General features: G+C 32.7%; 2 protein-coding genes across 3 annotated transcripts in view; one reads left to right on the top strand and one right to left on the bottom strand.

Moving 5' to 3' along the window:
* Positions 1–1,691: 1,691 nt before the first annotated feature.
* LOC121124359 (uncharacterized) lies at positions 1,692–4,401 on the top strand. The gene is made up of 3 exons (XM_040719516.2): positions 1,692–2,319; positions 3,554–3,651; positions 3,711–4,401. Exons 1-3 carry the CDS (start codon positions 1,961–1,963, stop codon positions 4,145–4,147), a joined length of 894 nt encoding a protein of 297 aa, XP_040575450.1. The 5' UTR covers positions 1,692–1,960; the 3' UTR covers positions 4,148–4,401.
* Positions 4,402–11,809: 7,408 nt separating this feature from the next.
* LOC121124445 (protein SCAI) overlaps positions 11,810–17,515 on the bottom strand; it is a 36,326-nt gene continuing 30,620 nt past the window's right edge. Inside the window, exons 2-5 of one of the 2 annotated variants that reach the window (XM_040719597.2) lie at positions 13,093–13,660; positions 12,727–13,028; positions 12,337–12,665; positions 11,810–12,267 (exon numbers count right to left, since the gene is read on the bottom strand). In XM_040719597.2, the coding sequence (XP_040575531.1) occupies positions 12,017–12,267; positions 12,337–12,665; positions 12,727–13,028; positions 13,093–13,660 (1,450 nt within the window). In that variant the 3' untranslated portion in view covers positions 11,810–12,016. Of the gene's footprint in view, positions 12,666–12,726; positions 13,029–13,092; positions 13,661–17,515 lie in introns of both variants that reach the window. The other variant, XM_040719596.2, reaches the window with a different exon arrangement.

The following is a 17,515-nucleotide window of genomic DNA, read 5'->3' as shown; positions in this document are numbered from 1 at the left end:
TTCTGTATTTCAATAAAATCAGTTAAAAATTGAAGAAGTTCTGATTATTTCTTTTAAAAAATGAGTATTGTAAATATTTGAAGTACGCACTCTGTATATGTGCGTGCCTCTACTTTAAGAACTCGTGTAACTGGGTCAGAGAGACAATCGGTTCACAATTTGAAAATAATACATAAACTTCAATCTGCAGTATAACCTTGACCAAAATATCGCTCTCAATCTGTTTCTGTAAAGAATAACTAAGAGAGCAAACCGAAAAAAATATCGAACCAAGGTTCAACACTAATATAATCTTGAACTAAAATCCAAAAAAAGAAGAGAACTCTAACTAATTTTTCTACTTTCTACCCCATACAGCCAATATTTCGTGAATTGAATATTTGAGTGAATTAATGTCTCATTATTCAAATTTCAGGGATACGTATAGATAGCTAAGTATATCAGCTATAGCTTAGAATCTATCATTCAGTTCTTGCTACTTTAAATGCGATTTGTGTCACACCCACAGAGTTAATTAGAATAATTTGTTGATAAAAAAGGACAAATATTCGACGGAGAATACAATTAAATTAGAATCCATATTTAATTTTAAGAAAAGGAATTCCAGCTGGCTTTTCTGCTGACAGACCTCTTTCAAATAAAGCCTATCCATTTCTCATTCTTGAATTGTGACAATCTATTTTTTCGACACACTCAAATGGTTGATAAGAATAATTTTTGTATAAAAACTGGTGAATATTCGACGAAAAATACAAATGTGGAATCCGGACTCAATTTTGAGAAAAATAACGCTAACTTGTAGTGGGCCATCATAAAAACAACCTTGAACAAAAATCAAGAAAAGGTGAAACTCCGTATTTATTTATCTAAAAACATTAACTATACTTTTAAAATCTTTATTTCATTCAAGAGACTTAATTTCGTCGAAGAATACAAATTTAATTAGGCTCAATTTTGATCCATCATTCTAGCCTGTTTTATCGTTTAAAGGCCCGGGGCGTTTGCAGTGGGTCTACTGGAAGGGCGGTAACCCCTTCAAAATTTATGAATTTTTTCTTTTTATTAAAAAAATACTTGATCAGGATTTTAAAAAATTACAGGAAAATAGGTGAATTTTTTTTTTTTTTTTTGAAGATTTATTTTCTTAAAAAAGGGTAATTCGAGCAAATTAAGCAACAAAGGAATACATTTTATTTTTTGTGAATAGCTATGGATATTGGAATTTTTTTCCAATAAATTAAACTTTTCCTGAATATTTGTGGATTTTGGAGAAAAAAAAAATGTAATAGTTGATATTTTTTTTTGAATTCTCAATTTTATTTGAATAATTATGGATTTAACTGTTTAAATTTCGAAAAAGAAAAAATTATATTGAACACTTAAATTTTGATTTTTTTTTCTCAAAAAAATCAACTCTTGCGTTCTTTTTTTCCTAAGAAATTCCAAAAACTAAGCCTCCCCTCACAAGTTATAATCCTACAGACGCCCCTGAGAGCACATACATACATTGGGAGTAGGATTTGTAGCATCATCGTATATAAATATGTTGTACATAATACGAATAAGTTAAATGTTCAAAGTACGACTTCATTTGGAAAAGCCTGTCAAAAGAAATGGAGATGTACATATTATCTACAGAGTAGGCATGAGATTCAAAATGAAGACGTTCTTCCTCATGATACATAGTCATCAGATATGTGAACTTCTTATGGTGACTGAGAGACAGGGAGGAAGACGTCAATGAGTGTGAAAATGCGTGTGCGAGCTTCAAGTATATGTGTATACATAGTAACATTTTTTTGCATGCATATGCTATAATAACTTGGTCCACTCCAAACGAAAAGGGAGAGAAGTACATCTTCTCAAATTCTCCTTCGTATTGCAAAAAGTATTCATATGCAATAGCAAACAACTTCTTCACGCATATGGATTTGAATAGGAGTGTATTTTGAGAACAAGGATGTCGACAACTAATCTAAAGCGACAACTCAGTTGGAAAAACCTTTTGCCTCGAAGGAAAAAGTCCATAGGATCATCTGAGGATGAAGAAGAGGAGGACGATAATATCAGCATTGGCTCAACCACCTCTGCTTTCCCTTCTTTTGAGGGACGTCACTTCTCCAAATGGAAAAACAAATGGAAGACACACAAGGAAAAACGGAGTCAATTGAGAAACGGGAATAACAGTACTAACAATAACGATAGGGATGAGGATAATGTCAGTATCAGCTCTACTACCTCTGCCTATACAACCTCCAAGTTCCCTACGCCTGCCTGGACTACCAAATTCTATGCCAATAAATTTTTAAAAAAGAGAGGGTAATATTATATATTTATCAGTCTGTTTTTGGTGTTATTACAGATGAAATCCAGTCTGAAATTTTGCAAGTAGACACATTGTCCTATAAACTTTATCTGTAGACCTCTAAAGGCATTAAGAGGGTCTCTTTGACCTACACCAAGCCTCTTCTTTTCCATTCTCTCTTTCTATATCTATCTGTTTCTCTCTGACTCTCCCCTTTTCTGTTTTCCCTCTCTCTCTCTCTCTCTTTCTACGTAACTCCCTCCCTCTATCTTTTTTCTTCTACCATCGTTCATTGTTTCTATTCAAGTCTGCAGCAGGGGCATCCTATGCTAGTATTGTACTTATAATTTATAGGGCTTAGACTTTTAACTTTGCCTAAATTTCAAAATGAGGGGTAAAGCAAGCCTAACTAAGTAAAAAATCAATTCATAATCTGACTATTATGGAACATTGAATCAATTTTACTCAATGTAGTTGCTCACAGCCTCAGAGCAGTCCCTGTAGCGGCTGAAGGTGACCATACTCTTCTCCAACCTTCTGCAATCCTCTTTGATGGCGTTCATAATGAGGTCTTGTTACCATGAGCAGCGCGTAGTTTATTCAATCTTCATCCCAACACACCTCCAGAAAATTTAAATGATATGGTTCAAATCTGATTAAATAGGGGGGGGCATGTCTCTTTTGAGATAAAGGGGGTACTGCTCTGCAATTATGGCTACCAATGACTTCAAACCATCTTCTGGATCCAGAAAAATAACAGGGTTCATAATCATTGGTTCCACTGATCATCCATAGTCTTCCTGCGCCCCCTTTGAACTCAATCTATTCTTTATGATGGCTCTAGGTTCCTCTTACTTCACTTCCAATCTATTCCTCTGGTCTATTCCTATGCGCTTTTGATTGGGGGAAAACACAAACGGAATTTGAAACAATAATTATGACTGAAAACATTATGGAATGTGTCAATTTAAGCTCAATGTAAAGTGTATATCATTAGTAGAAAATGATGCTATGTTGTAATTTGAATTTTTCGACAGAGATTTGACTTCCTCTTAGTGTTTACAATTTGACATCCTATCCTGTAAGGTTTTGATTGTATAGACTGCACCCTCGTGGCTATTCTTGTACATCAAATAGTTATTATATGTATATATCTATTGATTATTTGTAATTCGTCTTGCATATTTGATTAAATATTTTCTTCCTATCCTTTCAATGAATATTGTATTGCAATGTACATATTTACAGATTCTCAAAAACGCTCAATCGGGGAACATCAGAGGAATCCCTTCCTCAATATGGAAATGAGGATTTGCCACCATATCCAAAGTCGGCTACGATTAAAAGTAAGGAAATGACGAATTATAATATATAATTATTCAAATTTTTTTCCACTTTTTTGAAGGTAATAAAATGTCTGATATTTTCCCTGCAATTAAAAGTTCACCAAGTTTATATTCCATGACGGCAGAAGAGTCCTCAGTCGTCATTCACGCCTCACCAAATATAATAAAAATACCTCCAAGTCGGAAGGAAATTGCAGTTTGCTGGGAACCCCTTCAGAAAAGGGAGCGGCTCTCCAAAAAACGGAATATTCTGAGTGATATTTGGAGATCCAAATCATCTACACGGAAAATTAATGGAAAAATCCTTGAATATCTTAATCTGTGTCATTTCAATGTTTGTCGATTAGTTTGCAAGGATTGGAAGGACATCTTTGACTGCTACTACCCTCGAAAACTCAATAGGGAATGGGCTCGTTATTTGACTGAGGCTGAGAATCAGTCTCGAAGAGCCTCCATCTCTTCATATGATGAATCTAAAAACCCATTTTTTTACTAGTAGTAGTATTGAAACTATTTGCTAAGGCACTAAATCAAACATTGAGTTATTTAATATTAATTAAAATTATTTATTTATTGAAAAAATAATTTCAAATAAACTTTGTGAATTCAACTAAAAAAATTAAATTGAGTTTTATATTATTAATTTATTTTGTATGATGATGAAGTTTCTTTATGTTTAGATTAATATATTGTATCTTTTCTTCTGATATTACTACATATAAAAGTGTTTTACAATGTAGGACTACTTCACATCTTTTGATTCTTTTATTCAACGTATAAAGAGCAATTTATTGACTCAAAGACCTTGTACAAACTCTTTCAAATCACATTGAATGATTTAATTATTGGTGATGGGGTTCAGTCTGGAAATGCCGATCCGTTATAATTGAAATTAATTTTTTATGGACTATTTTGATCCATTAAAGAAGTTTGTCACATTGAAAAATTCGGTTTAGATCCATCACACAAAAAAATCAGTGTCATTTAGACTAAAGATGTGACTGTTTTTCGGATTTGGTTCGGTTGGGAATTAAAAAAATACTTTTTTCGAATTTTATGAATATTTCCCGAAGTTTGGAATTTTTATACAAAAAATCCAAAAATTAAATTTCACATATTAAATTTTCGGAATTTTTTTCAAATATATAATTTGATATTAAATTTTTTTCAAAAATCTACAACTATTTACATAAAAAAACTCCAAAAAAATGGTTATTCTCAAAAAAAAAAAATTTAGAAAAAAATTTCAAAAATTCACAGGTGTTTTCAGAAAATTAAAATTTTTGAAAAAAAGTATCAAAAGTTTCCATTTGTTATCAAAAAAATAAAAAATTTTATAAAAATTAAACAATGAAGTTTCTATTGTACAAAATTCAAGTATTATATATTTGGAAATACATTTTTATTGACAGAAAATTAAACTTTTGTGAAAAAAATTTGAATAATTATATTCTTTTGGAAAAAAAAATTGAAAAATTAAATTGAATAAAAAAATTCGTTAAGTTGAGGAGGGTGGGTTTTTTTTTTTTTTTTTACATACCTAACTTAGAATATTAATAAATACTTAAGTACCAATAATCGGAATCGCAAATTAAACGATCCTGATTCCGATTAATCGTTCCATCGCTAATAATAACATTGAACACGTCATTATCTTTATTTTACCTTGTAATCTATCCTCCGAAAATAAACAAATAACCCCTCAAAATCAGTTTGTTCTTAGCCAATTCTTCCTACTATGTAATGATTATTCAAAATTAAATTAATACTGTTCACAGCTTAATAAGAACTAATTTTGTATCCAAACAATCAATGTTAGGAAACCAGATATAAGGAAAAAGATAATAAATTTCCACAGCTGTCAAACAGTGTACTTTTTTTTTGTTTTGATTGTTAATGAGGTAACCCCATGTGGTAACCCTCGCGCGAGGTAACTGTTTATATAGATGTCCGCCCAAACAATAATCAGAATTAATAGTGCGTTGGTTTGATATCTTTTTTATTACACGCATTAAGTATTAAGATCCAGAAAATACTTGGGATCTATTTTATGATTCATAAAAGTTAGGACAAAATTGTTGGAGATAATATTATCGAGAAGCAACATCCTTTTATACATTCATGATTTTGAGCAATTGCATTACAAGATATCGTGTGCAATTTATATTATGTGAGGACAAAAAACTTTTGAATGATGAATAAACATTTAAAATCCCGAGCAAACAGGTGGTATAGTGGAATTTATTGTCCCCAGAATAGTATAAACTTGATTGTCACCGCGTTTCTAAACATTCAGGACACCTTCTAATATCTTATGATACTCTCAGGCTGTACAGGTGAAGTGCAGTGCCCATGTTAGTTTAAACTCTACCAGCCCTGCTTTCTTAAACACCAAGGACCCCTTCTAGTAGTACTTCACATTTATTACCTGAGGGGCACAGTGTATTTTAGGATATTAAGAGGGTTTCTTCATGCTCAAGGAAGTGTCACAAAGAAATACTGCTTTGGGGTCCACAACCTGTGGGCCGGGTTGTATTATAATATATTAGGAACGTTCCTTGGTGCTTAGAAACGTAGTGGCGATAAAGTTTAAATTGCCTTGGAGCTCAGCACTTCACATGTACTTGCTTAGGGCCGTGGTATATTTTTGGGATATTAGAAGGGTGCCTTGATGCTCAGGGAAGCTGTGGTGGAAGAATTTAATCTGCCTTGGGGCCAATACCCGTGGGCTTAGGTGTATTATAGCATTTTAGAAGAGGGCCTTGCCTATGGGCCCAGCACTTTACTTGTTCGGCCTGAGAACTGGGGTGCATTTTTGGATTTTAGAAGCATAATTCTCATGAAATAGCTCCAATAAAAGTTATTTTATCATTCAATAGTTTGATTGCCCGAATATTATATAAATTGCAATGAAATTGCACACGATAATAATGGCTTGCTATTAAAATACTCATAGTCATATTATTTACAGTTTTTTTCTTCTTCGCAATCATATTACCCACAAATAATTTTGTCTCACAATAATATTGGACAGGATAATATTTTGCCATGCAACGATATTACCACAATCATTCTACCGGACACCCAATTTTATGGATAGATGAGATGACGAAATGTGATTTCCATATTGTTAACATATGTAGACTGAGTTATATACAACAACATGCAAAGTTGGAGGGGAGAGAAAATCGGTCAATAGATTATCAACATTAGTTATTAAATATACTATTGTATTGTCGGGCTCATTCTGAATCTGTCGTGCAAAAAAACCCAGTGGCAAGTAGTGTGTGACGGTACTTACAGAAGGTAAAATGGATCCCTTTTGATTTCAATGAGGGTGATTTTCGTATTTTATAATTATTAACAGAATTAAAGAATTATTCTGACTGCAAAAAATAATATTTTTTGCCATAATCTTCATTTATGTTAATTTCTTAATTTCCCGGGCAACACCGGGCAAACATACAGTATCAATATCATATAATTGAAAACTATGATTCTAATTGTAAATCTTTACTACATATCTTAAAAATAAAATAAAAGTTAATCCTACGACGATAAAATTACGAAACTTATAACTATTACAGATGACACTCGTTTATTATACCATACGAATGCATTTTTTCAGCAGGCTGACATCCACTTTTATTATTGTTATTTGAGCAGTATCACACGAATATGACCATTAAAACTTTTAAGCACAAACGATTTGGTCTTTAAAGCCTTTTTTTGAAATTCACATTTTAGGGTTATAACTGCGATTCAGTCCCATATTTCGACATGAAAAATTTATATAGATGAAATAGAAAGAAATGACAAATTAAATCAAAAACTTCAGCATTTGAAAAATGACTTATTTAATCTTGATTATAATTAATAAAAAATGAATATAACCACTAAAAAATCGAGTAAAATGAAGGACCGTCCATAAAAGCTAACATCTTTTCTTATTTTTATATACATCTTATATCGTACCTGTAGTTATAGAATGTACCCTATATTTCAATTTTTTAAATTGCCTTAAAAAAATTTAATTTTTTAATGATTTTTGGTCAATTTGTCTTTCATATTTATTAAGAAATTTATATATAGTAGCTGATTAATGTGCATACATATGGATAACTATAATTTTTCCAGGGGGAAAAATTAAATCGTTTACCAGTTTATAACAATCCATAAATCAATCATTTTCAATACGAAGAATCTATAAACTTGTTTTAATCCCCTTATCTCTAATTTGTAATTATTTTAGTATAAATTTCTTAGTAAATATTAAAAACTATATTAAGCAAAAATCAATCAAAATTCACCTTTTTTTAAATGCAACTTTTGTCATATTACACTAACTGCTGAGGCTCCCCTCTTTGTGAAACACACTAGAGTACCGAGGCTATCCTAAACTTAATATAACTTAGTTTTGGCTGAGATTGTTATAAGATAATCTTACATATTTTCCTATTTGATTATAGCCTTTAAAAAAATGAGAATTTCATCCGGATTTGGATATTGCATACGCAATATACTTTAAATAGAATGAATTGGAACATAGATACATAACCACGATTATAAAAAAAAGATCTTTTGATTGAATTAGACGAGAAACGAAGATACTATTTCAATGTCGCTATTCAGGGGCGTCCGCAAGATTATATATATCTATGTTGTTGTTGTTTTTTTTTTTTTTGGAGGGTCGGTCTCAGTTCATGGAATTTAAATAAAAAAACCCTCAAAATTGAAAAATTTCGACATTTTTTGAAAAATATATTCACAAAAAATGATTTTTCTTGTAAAAAAAAATATAATTAATGAAATTTTGAAATATTAAATTTGATGGAAAAAAAATATCAAAAATTTATAGCTATTAACAGAAAATTAAATATTTTGGAAAAAAAAATTCGAAATCTCATAAAAAATATTAAAATCTATAGCTATTCACAAAAAATTTAATTTTTTAGCAAGAAATGTTAAAAATCAATAGGTATTCACCATAAACTAATTTTTTTTAGCAAAAAAATTCAAATATTAAATTTTTTTGCTGTGCTGTATAATATGCCAGATTGAACTTTTTTTAAGAAGTTAAATCTTTCAAAAAAAAAAAAAAAATTAAACCCCATTTTCTCGTAAATTTGTTTGTCCTTGACCAAAAAAATCAAGAAAAATGCTCCAATTCCTTTGTATTCTCTTACATAAATGAATTATGACCACCTTATTTTCTTCAAGTGGTCTTATTCCTCCCATTCTCTACCAATATATTTTCTTAATATTTATTTCCAAGTCTTTCCATGGAATTTGATAAGTAGTGCACTCGAAGTATCCCTTAAAGACTACATATAAAGAATTTTTCCAGGGAAATTTGACCTTAAATACGCCATTATACCATTAGCTCACGATACATGATGTGACTGTATAATGTTTTAATATGCATACATTCTAAATAGATTGAGTAAATACTTAATAGTGATGCACGAGATATCCAAGTTAATACAAATTTAATGAAAACAGCATTAGTACTTAGTTGTTCATCACTTAAGAAATAAATTCAAATTGCCAAATCTCGATATATTGTATTAATTATCAATGGAAACTTTTGAGTTTAGCATCATGTAGATAGCATGGGGGTCTTTCTCTGAGAGGGATACATGCGTGCTGTGAGATTCTTCCCATAAATGCATCTGATGAAAATGATTCAGTAATAGTTTATGCATATTCCAAGTTCGTCTTCAGTAAGTCCTTGAATCTGAAATTAAAACTTAAGCTTAAGACTAAATTATTTTTGATACAGTAGAGCTCATTCTTACCACGAAACACTAACATTTTGAGGCTTACTTCAACATGAGTTCCTTAAAAATGAAGTTAAGAGCTCTCATTCCTCTCTAAAGGTTCAAGTCAAACAATGATTTATTTACCCCTATTCACCTCAATTCCGTTTCCGTCTTCCGGATCTCGAATGAGCATCTTCTAAAAAGCAAAATCTATAACTATTAGATAACATCATATATAACTTCTAATTATTACTTCAAATAATAACTAGACAGTGCCTCTAGCGGACAAAAAAGTTTATATACACCAAAACATTTTACAGCTAGTGATCATATGGGTCCTCGTTTTTCTACTTGGTTTAAAGCTTTAGATCGCATGAGTACACTCTACTCTTTTGTACATATTAACGTGTACAACTTTCAAAATGGGGTTCTATCTCTTTTTTATCCTTATATGATGATGTCCACTACTCTTAAAGGACATATGGAGAATATCTAATACGAGAGAATTAATTTATATTTTGATTGAGAAGGGAGCATAAAAGAAAGGGCAGAAAGAAGAATATAGACATCTTTTACTAGTTTGTATATTTCTCTGGATTCCTATTCCCTTCTGTAGTACCTCTTTTCCATTTATAACGAAAAAAGAAAAATATTGTTAGGCGGTTTTTTAATATATATAAATAATATTAGGTTGTGGAAAAGTAATTTGGTATTTCCTTCCCCCTTTTTTAACTAAGTATATCTTGTTCATTGTTGGTCACATCAGATCAAACGATAATGCATTGTAAATGAGTGAGTGTATACAACAAATGCTTTTAGACACTATTGCGCTTGTAAGGCTCAGGTGTGAATTACCCTGCGCACTTTTACGAATCTGAATAGGAAAAACTCGTCAAAAGCCACTAAAAAAATTTGTGATGTATACGTGTTGCACAACAGGTGGTTTGAGCGATTTTTTTCTGCTCAATTCTGCCCTTTACTCTGAACAGCTCAACCATTTGAAACTGGCAATCGAACAGAAGGGGACATATTTGGATTAAATTCGATGATTATTAGATATAAAGCATTGAAATACGCTAAACCCCAAAAATACGAAATTACTATTTCTTAACTTAATATATAGTGTGATGAATTACACATGTCCCAATAGTAAGAAAAACAAAAGAAGCCCACAATTAACGTGGTAACCCTGGTAATTTGAAGAATGTTTGGGAGGAGAATAGTTTACCTCTATTTACGTATCATTAATTCAGCTGAAAGAAGCCTTGAGGGGAAAGAAATAAATACATTTGCCACTTCGTATTTAGCAAAGACGTACACTGGAACCCCTCCAATGTCGATTCTCAGTTTTACTCCGAGTCCAACAAGGACTTATACTTATAACTCCTGAGCAAACCTTTATTTTCAGTCTCCATCTTTCATGGGCACACGTACTAGTTATTACTTTATACATAGATCGTCTGTCGTCAAGAACTATCTTATCACCTATAAACGCTCCTTGTTAAAAATGAGTGTTTTTCAGAAAGTCAAACAAACTTTGCTCTATTAATTTACAGAGATAGAGATGTAAATCTACATCTCAGTGTGTTTAAAATAAAAATAATAACAGTTGGTATCTTGCATATTTAAAAGAATTGGGAAAATGATTAGAAGCAATGTATCTTGCGGTAGCATCTATTAAAATGTCTCTAAAATCTTCTTCTCTGATCTGCTCTCTCAAAGTGAGTTTTTTTGCAATATATTATGCCTTGGAATTTAAAAGTCCATTGTAAAGTGCCATGGCTTTTGGCGGCGAATTTCTTCTCACAGATAATCTAAAAAGAATAATCGCCGATAGATAACTTGGCTTTATATTCATGAGACCTTCTTATTTAGAGATAAAAATAGTCTTAGAATTTAAAAACGGTGGCACTCAGCGCATGCATGAATGACCAAGTTATTCATCTTCCCTGTAACCAGTTCATAAAGGCAAATACATGCCGAAAATTGTAACTAAGTCGTAAATTTACGACTGTCCAAGATTCCACATTTCATGTGCGTCTATAGGGGTGGGGTGGAGGGGCTGTAGACCCCCAAATTAAAATTTTTTTGCTTTTTAATAGAAAATTTTAGTAGTCTTATATATTCTTTGCCCATCTTAATTGGTTCGTCCAATATAATTTCCCCAAATTTGAGTTTCACTGGCCAAGGTACAGACGTACTTTATAAACATTTGACTATACCTATCGGCAGACCATATGGTTTCAACCTCTTGAGAAAGAGGATTAATGGTAATCTGTACTACTTTTTTCTTTTTTACTAAGCTTTAACAACACCCACTCGTTACTCTATTGTTATTTCTTTGATTAAAAGGACACGTAGTTCAAAAATGATTCCTCAACAGGCAACAAACAAACTTTACTTTGTTAATATATATATATTTCTTTCAATTGAAAAGATAATGAAGATGTATAAACATAAATGAAAGGAAAAAAAGATAACACACAACGAATAATAAATTCAAGCAATTCAAACAATCTTCTGTTAACAGATTTATAGTAGCATTAAACCATAATTTGCAATTAAATAATGATGATAACTGTTGTAATTTTCTCAATTTTTGACTAGTCTATTTCAACGCATTGCTCCACAAAGAGATGCCGAACGTCCAATTGAGCAGCGAGATCAAGTGTGTAGCGTTGAAGAGTGGGGTTCTCAATTATTTCCAGGTCAGGTAATGGAGGTTGACTACTTGGATGATATTGAGGTCTTGAGCGGAAGCTCCGATGGACTCGAAGAACAGTGGCACAGAATATGTGTCGACAAAGGATCAAACGAAGGAAGTCGTCGCCCAGAAAGACAAGATAGGAGGAGTCTTTATTGGCAAGAAGAGAGAGAGAGAGATTAACATATACATAAGTAATTAGATATTTCATAAACTTACCAATGCTCCTAAAGCGTGTCATGAGTCGCGAGGCCTCCGTCATGAATCGATCTACATAGGCGAGACATTTGTCCCAGAGATGAATGGGAATGTCCACGATGTTGGTGACAAAACTGAAAGCAGAGAGAGGCGAATGGAGAAAGAGAGAATAGAGACTCCCTTTGTGTGCATGGTCGTGAAATGAGGGAGGAACATCTGGGGCAGACATGAGGACCACTAGAGGCTGATCAAAATGTTTTGGAACAGCCCGAAATACTGAACTATTGTCAGAGTCGATTATGAGGAATGTGGGTCGACGAGTGAATGCGTAGAGATCTCCTGGATATAAACTATCAAGAAACAGGAATAAAATTTATATGGATGTATTAAGTTAATAATAGTAAGACCTACCAATTGGCTTCTTTAACATGCGGTGCCCTTTTGAGGGAATTGATGAGAAGAGGGGCTTGCTCAATATCCTTCCGAGAGGAGAGTAGTACGCCTCCGTAGTCGTAGCCGGGGTCCTCTGGGTTTGGCTTTGTGGAAAAACAGCCTTCCCCAGAAATGTATATCATAATGGCACCATTGAGTGGAAGCTCCTTTTGGCCCGAAGCTAAAAAGACGAGGAACGTGGGCACGGTGGGCTTGTAGAGCAAGTATTTGTGAGGATTCTCCCTCTTGAGTATCACACCTCCAGTTCCACCTCCATTTTCCTAATGAAAGACATATTAACATATAAACAAATGAACTGAAGAGTTATGAGCATAATAAACCTACAAATGGGACACGTCCGGATGCTGGAGAGGAGTCGTAAATTTGAGCTAAATCCTCTTGTGGCTCTCTTTCCAGGGTTTGTAACATTCGAAACATGTCTAGCGTCAATTCGGAAAACTTGACTTGTTCGGAGCAAGAGCCAACAATGATGGCCTCTTGAAGACTTAGTACCATGATTTGAGATTTCTCTACGGGAGGAGTAATGAGGGGATTCAAGCGGTGTGAGAGCACGATGCTATTAGAATCCGAATCAAGGACGTTGACAATACTATCAGCCTCAATAAAGCTCTTAATCTCCTGAAGCACCAAGGACCACTCCAATTGATCATCCGGCTCATAGGCAGCCGTATATTCATCCACATGCTTGGAGAGCTCCCTTACAAGATCACGAACAAGCTTCATCTTCTTCAGAAGGAGACATACCACAATGAAGCGAGCATAGTAGCGGAGTTTCTTGACCATGAGATCTGGACGATCCTCACGAAGGGCTCGATTATAGTAGGAACGGCCTCGGATTGCGGCATAGAAGGAAAATGCCTCATTCAGGTAATTTGTCTCACTTGTTCGCAGGCTATAATATAAAATATAAACAATAAATACTTGGAGTCATTGAAAAAGCCCATCCCCCCAAAAAATAATAATAATATTAAGATACTCTTGGCTACATAAATAAAGACAATCTCAAACAAAAGCATTCATATTCATGAGATAAATAAGTATATAAAATAAGTTCGGCAATTTTATTTAGAGTCACATTATTTTTTCTTCCTTTCCTTTTTAGAAACAAAATCCCCTTTTCGTTTTTTCTCTTATTTCTACTCCCATATTTCTATAGCATTATTAACAATGAATACATTATACCATTATCATTGTCATACATAGTTCAATACAAGAAATGTTTTATTCATGCCGGCCTAAAGATAGTTCCGTGATATTCTTCAGTGACAATACATCTTCCGAAATAACTAATTTTCATGTGAGTCAACCTAAAAAACAATCAAGAAAATGAGGAAATCCCAATATATTTTTTCCCTTCAGGTTTATGCACTGGAGATGGAACAAACTTTGATCTAAGCCAGATCCTATATGAGTGTATCACACCCCGGTTTTCTCCCTACTCGTAAAATAGCTTAGATTAATAATAAATTAAATTTATGCTTGTTTGATTTTGAGTCAGTTCCTTATAGAAACACGATCGCTGAATTACTACACGGGGTGCCTCAAAGAAAAATCCATTGCCAAACTCAATGTCTACAACAGAAACACAGTCTGGAAGGTCGTTAACCAGGTGGATATATCTGGTAAGATCCACAAGAAAGTCCAGCACAGCTCTCAGTTGAAAAAAGTGACTCCTACCTTCAAGGCAGGTCCGAAGAAATCCAGCAGATCAATCCAGGGGTTCCCATGTATATGCTGGCAAAAAAGGGCTCTGCCCATCGTTCCACCACCAGTAGGCCGATAAAAGGCAAGGGTTTGTTCTCATACAATTGGGTCGAGGTACGCTTATTGACATCGGTCATAAAGGAGATATGGTACCCAAGAGCTTTAGCTATTGTTTAGAGCAAGTATGTACAATTTTTAATATAATGGGCTGCTTTGGAACTGGAAGTATTGTTATAGGACACAGAAACCTATTCAATTAAATTTCATGCAAAATGGCTTCATAAAATTTCAAGTAACCTTTATGGCCAAACTGCTAAAAAAGCCAATCTGGCAACCCTTTTCTGGAATTTAAATTGTCCTCTGCTTCATAATTAAATCGAATAGCCTTTTTATTAGAAAATAAATCCATATGGGTCGAATTATGGGCGTTCTCCGCGTTTTTATGATATTTTGACAATTTGGCTAAAAATACTACTTGTATTGAGAATGACTATTGGACCACAATTATAAATTAAGTGGAACGCAATGTGGCCTTCTGGCCACGGGTTGGATATCCCTGGCTTAGAGCCCACCTTTTAATTAAACGACATATATATTCAGGCCGATATGGCTCCTTTTCAATTGAATCTTCACTTTTTTTATTGTGATGATCAATGTAGCTGCACTATTTCCTTCTGTATTGACGGCCACATATGTCAAATCTCCAACTATAAATACAACAAAATTTCTCTTCCCTTGGCTCTCTCTTTCTATGTCAAAAGAGAAAGCCATCAAAAGACATCATTAACAACATGAAAAACAAATAAAAATAATCGACCAAATAAGGCCATTGAAACACATGATCAAAACGAGGCCATATTTATAGAGAGAAATGGGAAAAATATGTTGCTCATCCGTCTAGGAATTTATTACACATATGTTGCATATAAAATATAGTGTTGAGACTCGGTTCAAATTCGAGTCAATATATTTTTGAATGTCTGTAGTCTCATACCGTGGAACGAAATTAGTTTTACCCTAATAACCAATTCTGAGCGGTATTTTTATTGAGTTAAACGAGTTGTACACATATGAACTCAATATTAGTGATGGGACAATTCAACAAAAAACAAAAAAAAAACCTTAAATCTGGTGCAATTCTAATTAAAAATTATTTAAAAATTTTAATTAATACAATTTTGCTATCAGGGGCGTCCACAGGATTATATTTTAGGGAGGGGCTTGGTTTTAGGGTTTGTTTTTTGGAAAAAAATTTCAAATTAATAATTTTTTTTTTTTTTTTTTTTTTTTTTTTTTTTTTGCCACATAGCATTTTTTTATGTTGAGTTTTTGTAAAAATGGCATTGACTGTCCCTTCCCACAATAGTGTCCTAAACCTTAATCTCTACCATTTGTTACTCCAAAATTCTCCAGCAGTCCATATGAGATCCGCTCATAAGTTACTTTTAAATTTGCAATTTGCAGCATACCCAAAGAATGTTTTGCTGCTATAACGTGTTCGGAGTCGTTTTTTTTTTTTTTTTTGTAATGGCCATTTGATATTCCATTAAATAACTGTTTTTTTTGGTTTTTTTAAATAGAAAATAAAATATATTTTTAAAGTGACCATTATTTAGTTAGGGTCAAACCTATGTGGCTTTACCTCCCCCAACGAAGATAAAAGTAGTTTTAGGCCGGGGTTCTGAATCTTTTCTAAATACCATCCTGGTTTGAGTTATTATCTAAAGTACATAAATACTTAATAATTATTGAAATTCTCAGGATTTACCAAATTGACGTTCAGTTTCTGCTAACTATGTATTATTGAAGAAAGAGAGAGATTTATTTATTAGCTGTTAATGAGAAGTATTGAGAGAAATTACTACCTTCATTAGAGATTATTATTATTGAATATTGGTACAGGAATGGTAACAAATGGTTTTTATTACCTAAATTTATTACACTTTATATATGCATAACCAACTAAATTGCAAATAAAAACCATGATAGGAAAATAGTGTAGAGTGAATTCCAAATGGGATTAAATTAATTATTTATTCCTCTAATTACATACAAAGGTGGTCTGAAAAGTTTCCGAACTCAACGTGAAGATGGTAGAACTCTTTAATAAAAGGTAGTCACATCTATCTAAAATCTGCTGTAATCAGCTTCAAGAAACCTGCAAAAAATTTTAAAAATTTGTATTGTGATTGATTTTCATATATTGTGTAATCCAAGGCTTAGGATAGAAGAGTTATTATTATAGCCTATATATAACCAAAAGAATAAATGATCAATTGTATCCCATTTGTAGATTAACCTTGAGGCGTTTTGGTCGAAGAAGATGTGGCGTCCTAGCTCATTCGAGCTTAATCCTTTGGACTATTCAATCTATGCAAAGATCGTGGGAGCTCCCTGGAACAAACCTCATGGATCTGTGAATATTGAATTAAATGTTTCAGTGATAATTGACTAGAAATTAATATAGTTTTGTTCTCACTATATTCCCAATCTAATTTTTAATTAAATTTGAAAACATTCAGCATTGCAAACTTAAATTCAAGTCCAAAAAAATATATATTTTATTTTTTTGTGAATAACTGTGGATTTTTGAAGTATTTTGTCCAAAAAAATAGTAATTATTGTATTATTTTTTTCTTTCTTTTAAAACCAAGAGCAAAAAAAGAAAACCCCACAAAAAAATTATACATATAATCTTGCAGTCGCCCCTGAAAGGGTAGTCTGTATAAGTCCCAAGAAAGAAAATGTATGTTGTCGCATGTAAGCATGGTCTTTAGTTGAGCATTTCTAGCTTTCAAGACTTGAAAGCTCTAAGACTAAAACTACTGCCTACATGTAAGTATTTATTCCTTTCTGGAAACACTGATTTCCACTTATTTTTGTGGTGTGTCCCAATGGAAACTAATTTGAACAAAATCCAGGAATGGAGAAAATCCAAATTTATCTAATTACTTTATAAATACATACAGCCCAATCTTTCCTAGTCCTGTTTGAGTGAATTATAGACTTATTTTTCAAATTTATGGAAGGGGCTAAGATGTCT

The sequence above is a fragment of the Lepeophtheirus salmonis genome, chromosome 9, assembly GCF_016086655.4.
Source record: "Lepeophtheirus salmonis chromosome 9, UVic_Lsal_1.4, whole genome shotgun sequence".
NCBI lineage: Eukaryota > Metazoa > Arthropoda > Copepoda > Siphonostomatoida > Caligidae > Lepeophtheirus > Lepeophtheirus salmonis.
Note: the sequence above shows the minus strand (reverse complement) of the source record. Positions and strands in the feature narration are given on the sequence as shown.

Excerpts from the sequence above, each read along its gene's own strand:
- LOC121124359 (XM_040719516.2), top strand. The coding sequence starts at position 1,961 with ATGTCGACAACTAATCTAAAGCGACAACTCAGTTGGAAAAACCTTTTG. Across the intron at positions 2,320-3,553 it reads AAATTTTTAAAAAAGAGAGG|ATTCTCAAAAACGCTCAATC; the intron begins GTAATATTATAT and ends ACATATTTACAG. Across the intron at positions 3,652-3,710 it reads AAAGTCGGCTACGATTAAAA|GTAATAAAATGTCTGATATT; the intron begins GTAAGGAAATGA and ends ACTTTTTTGAAG.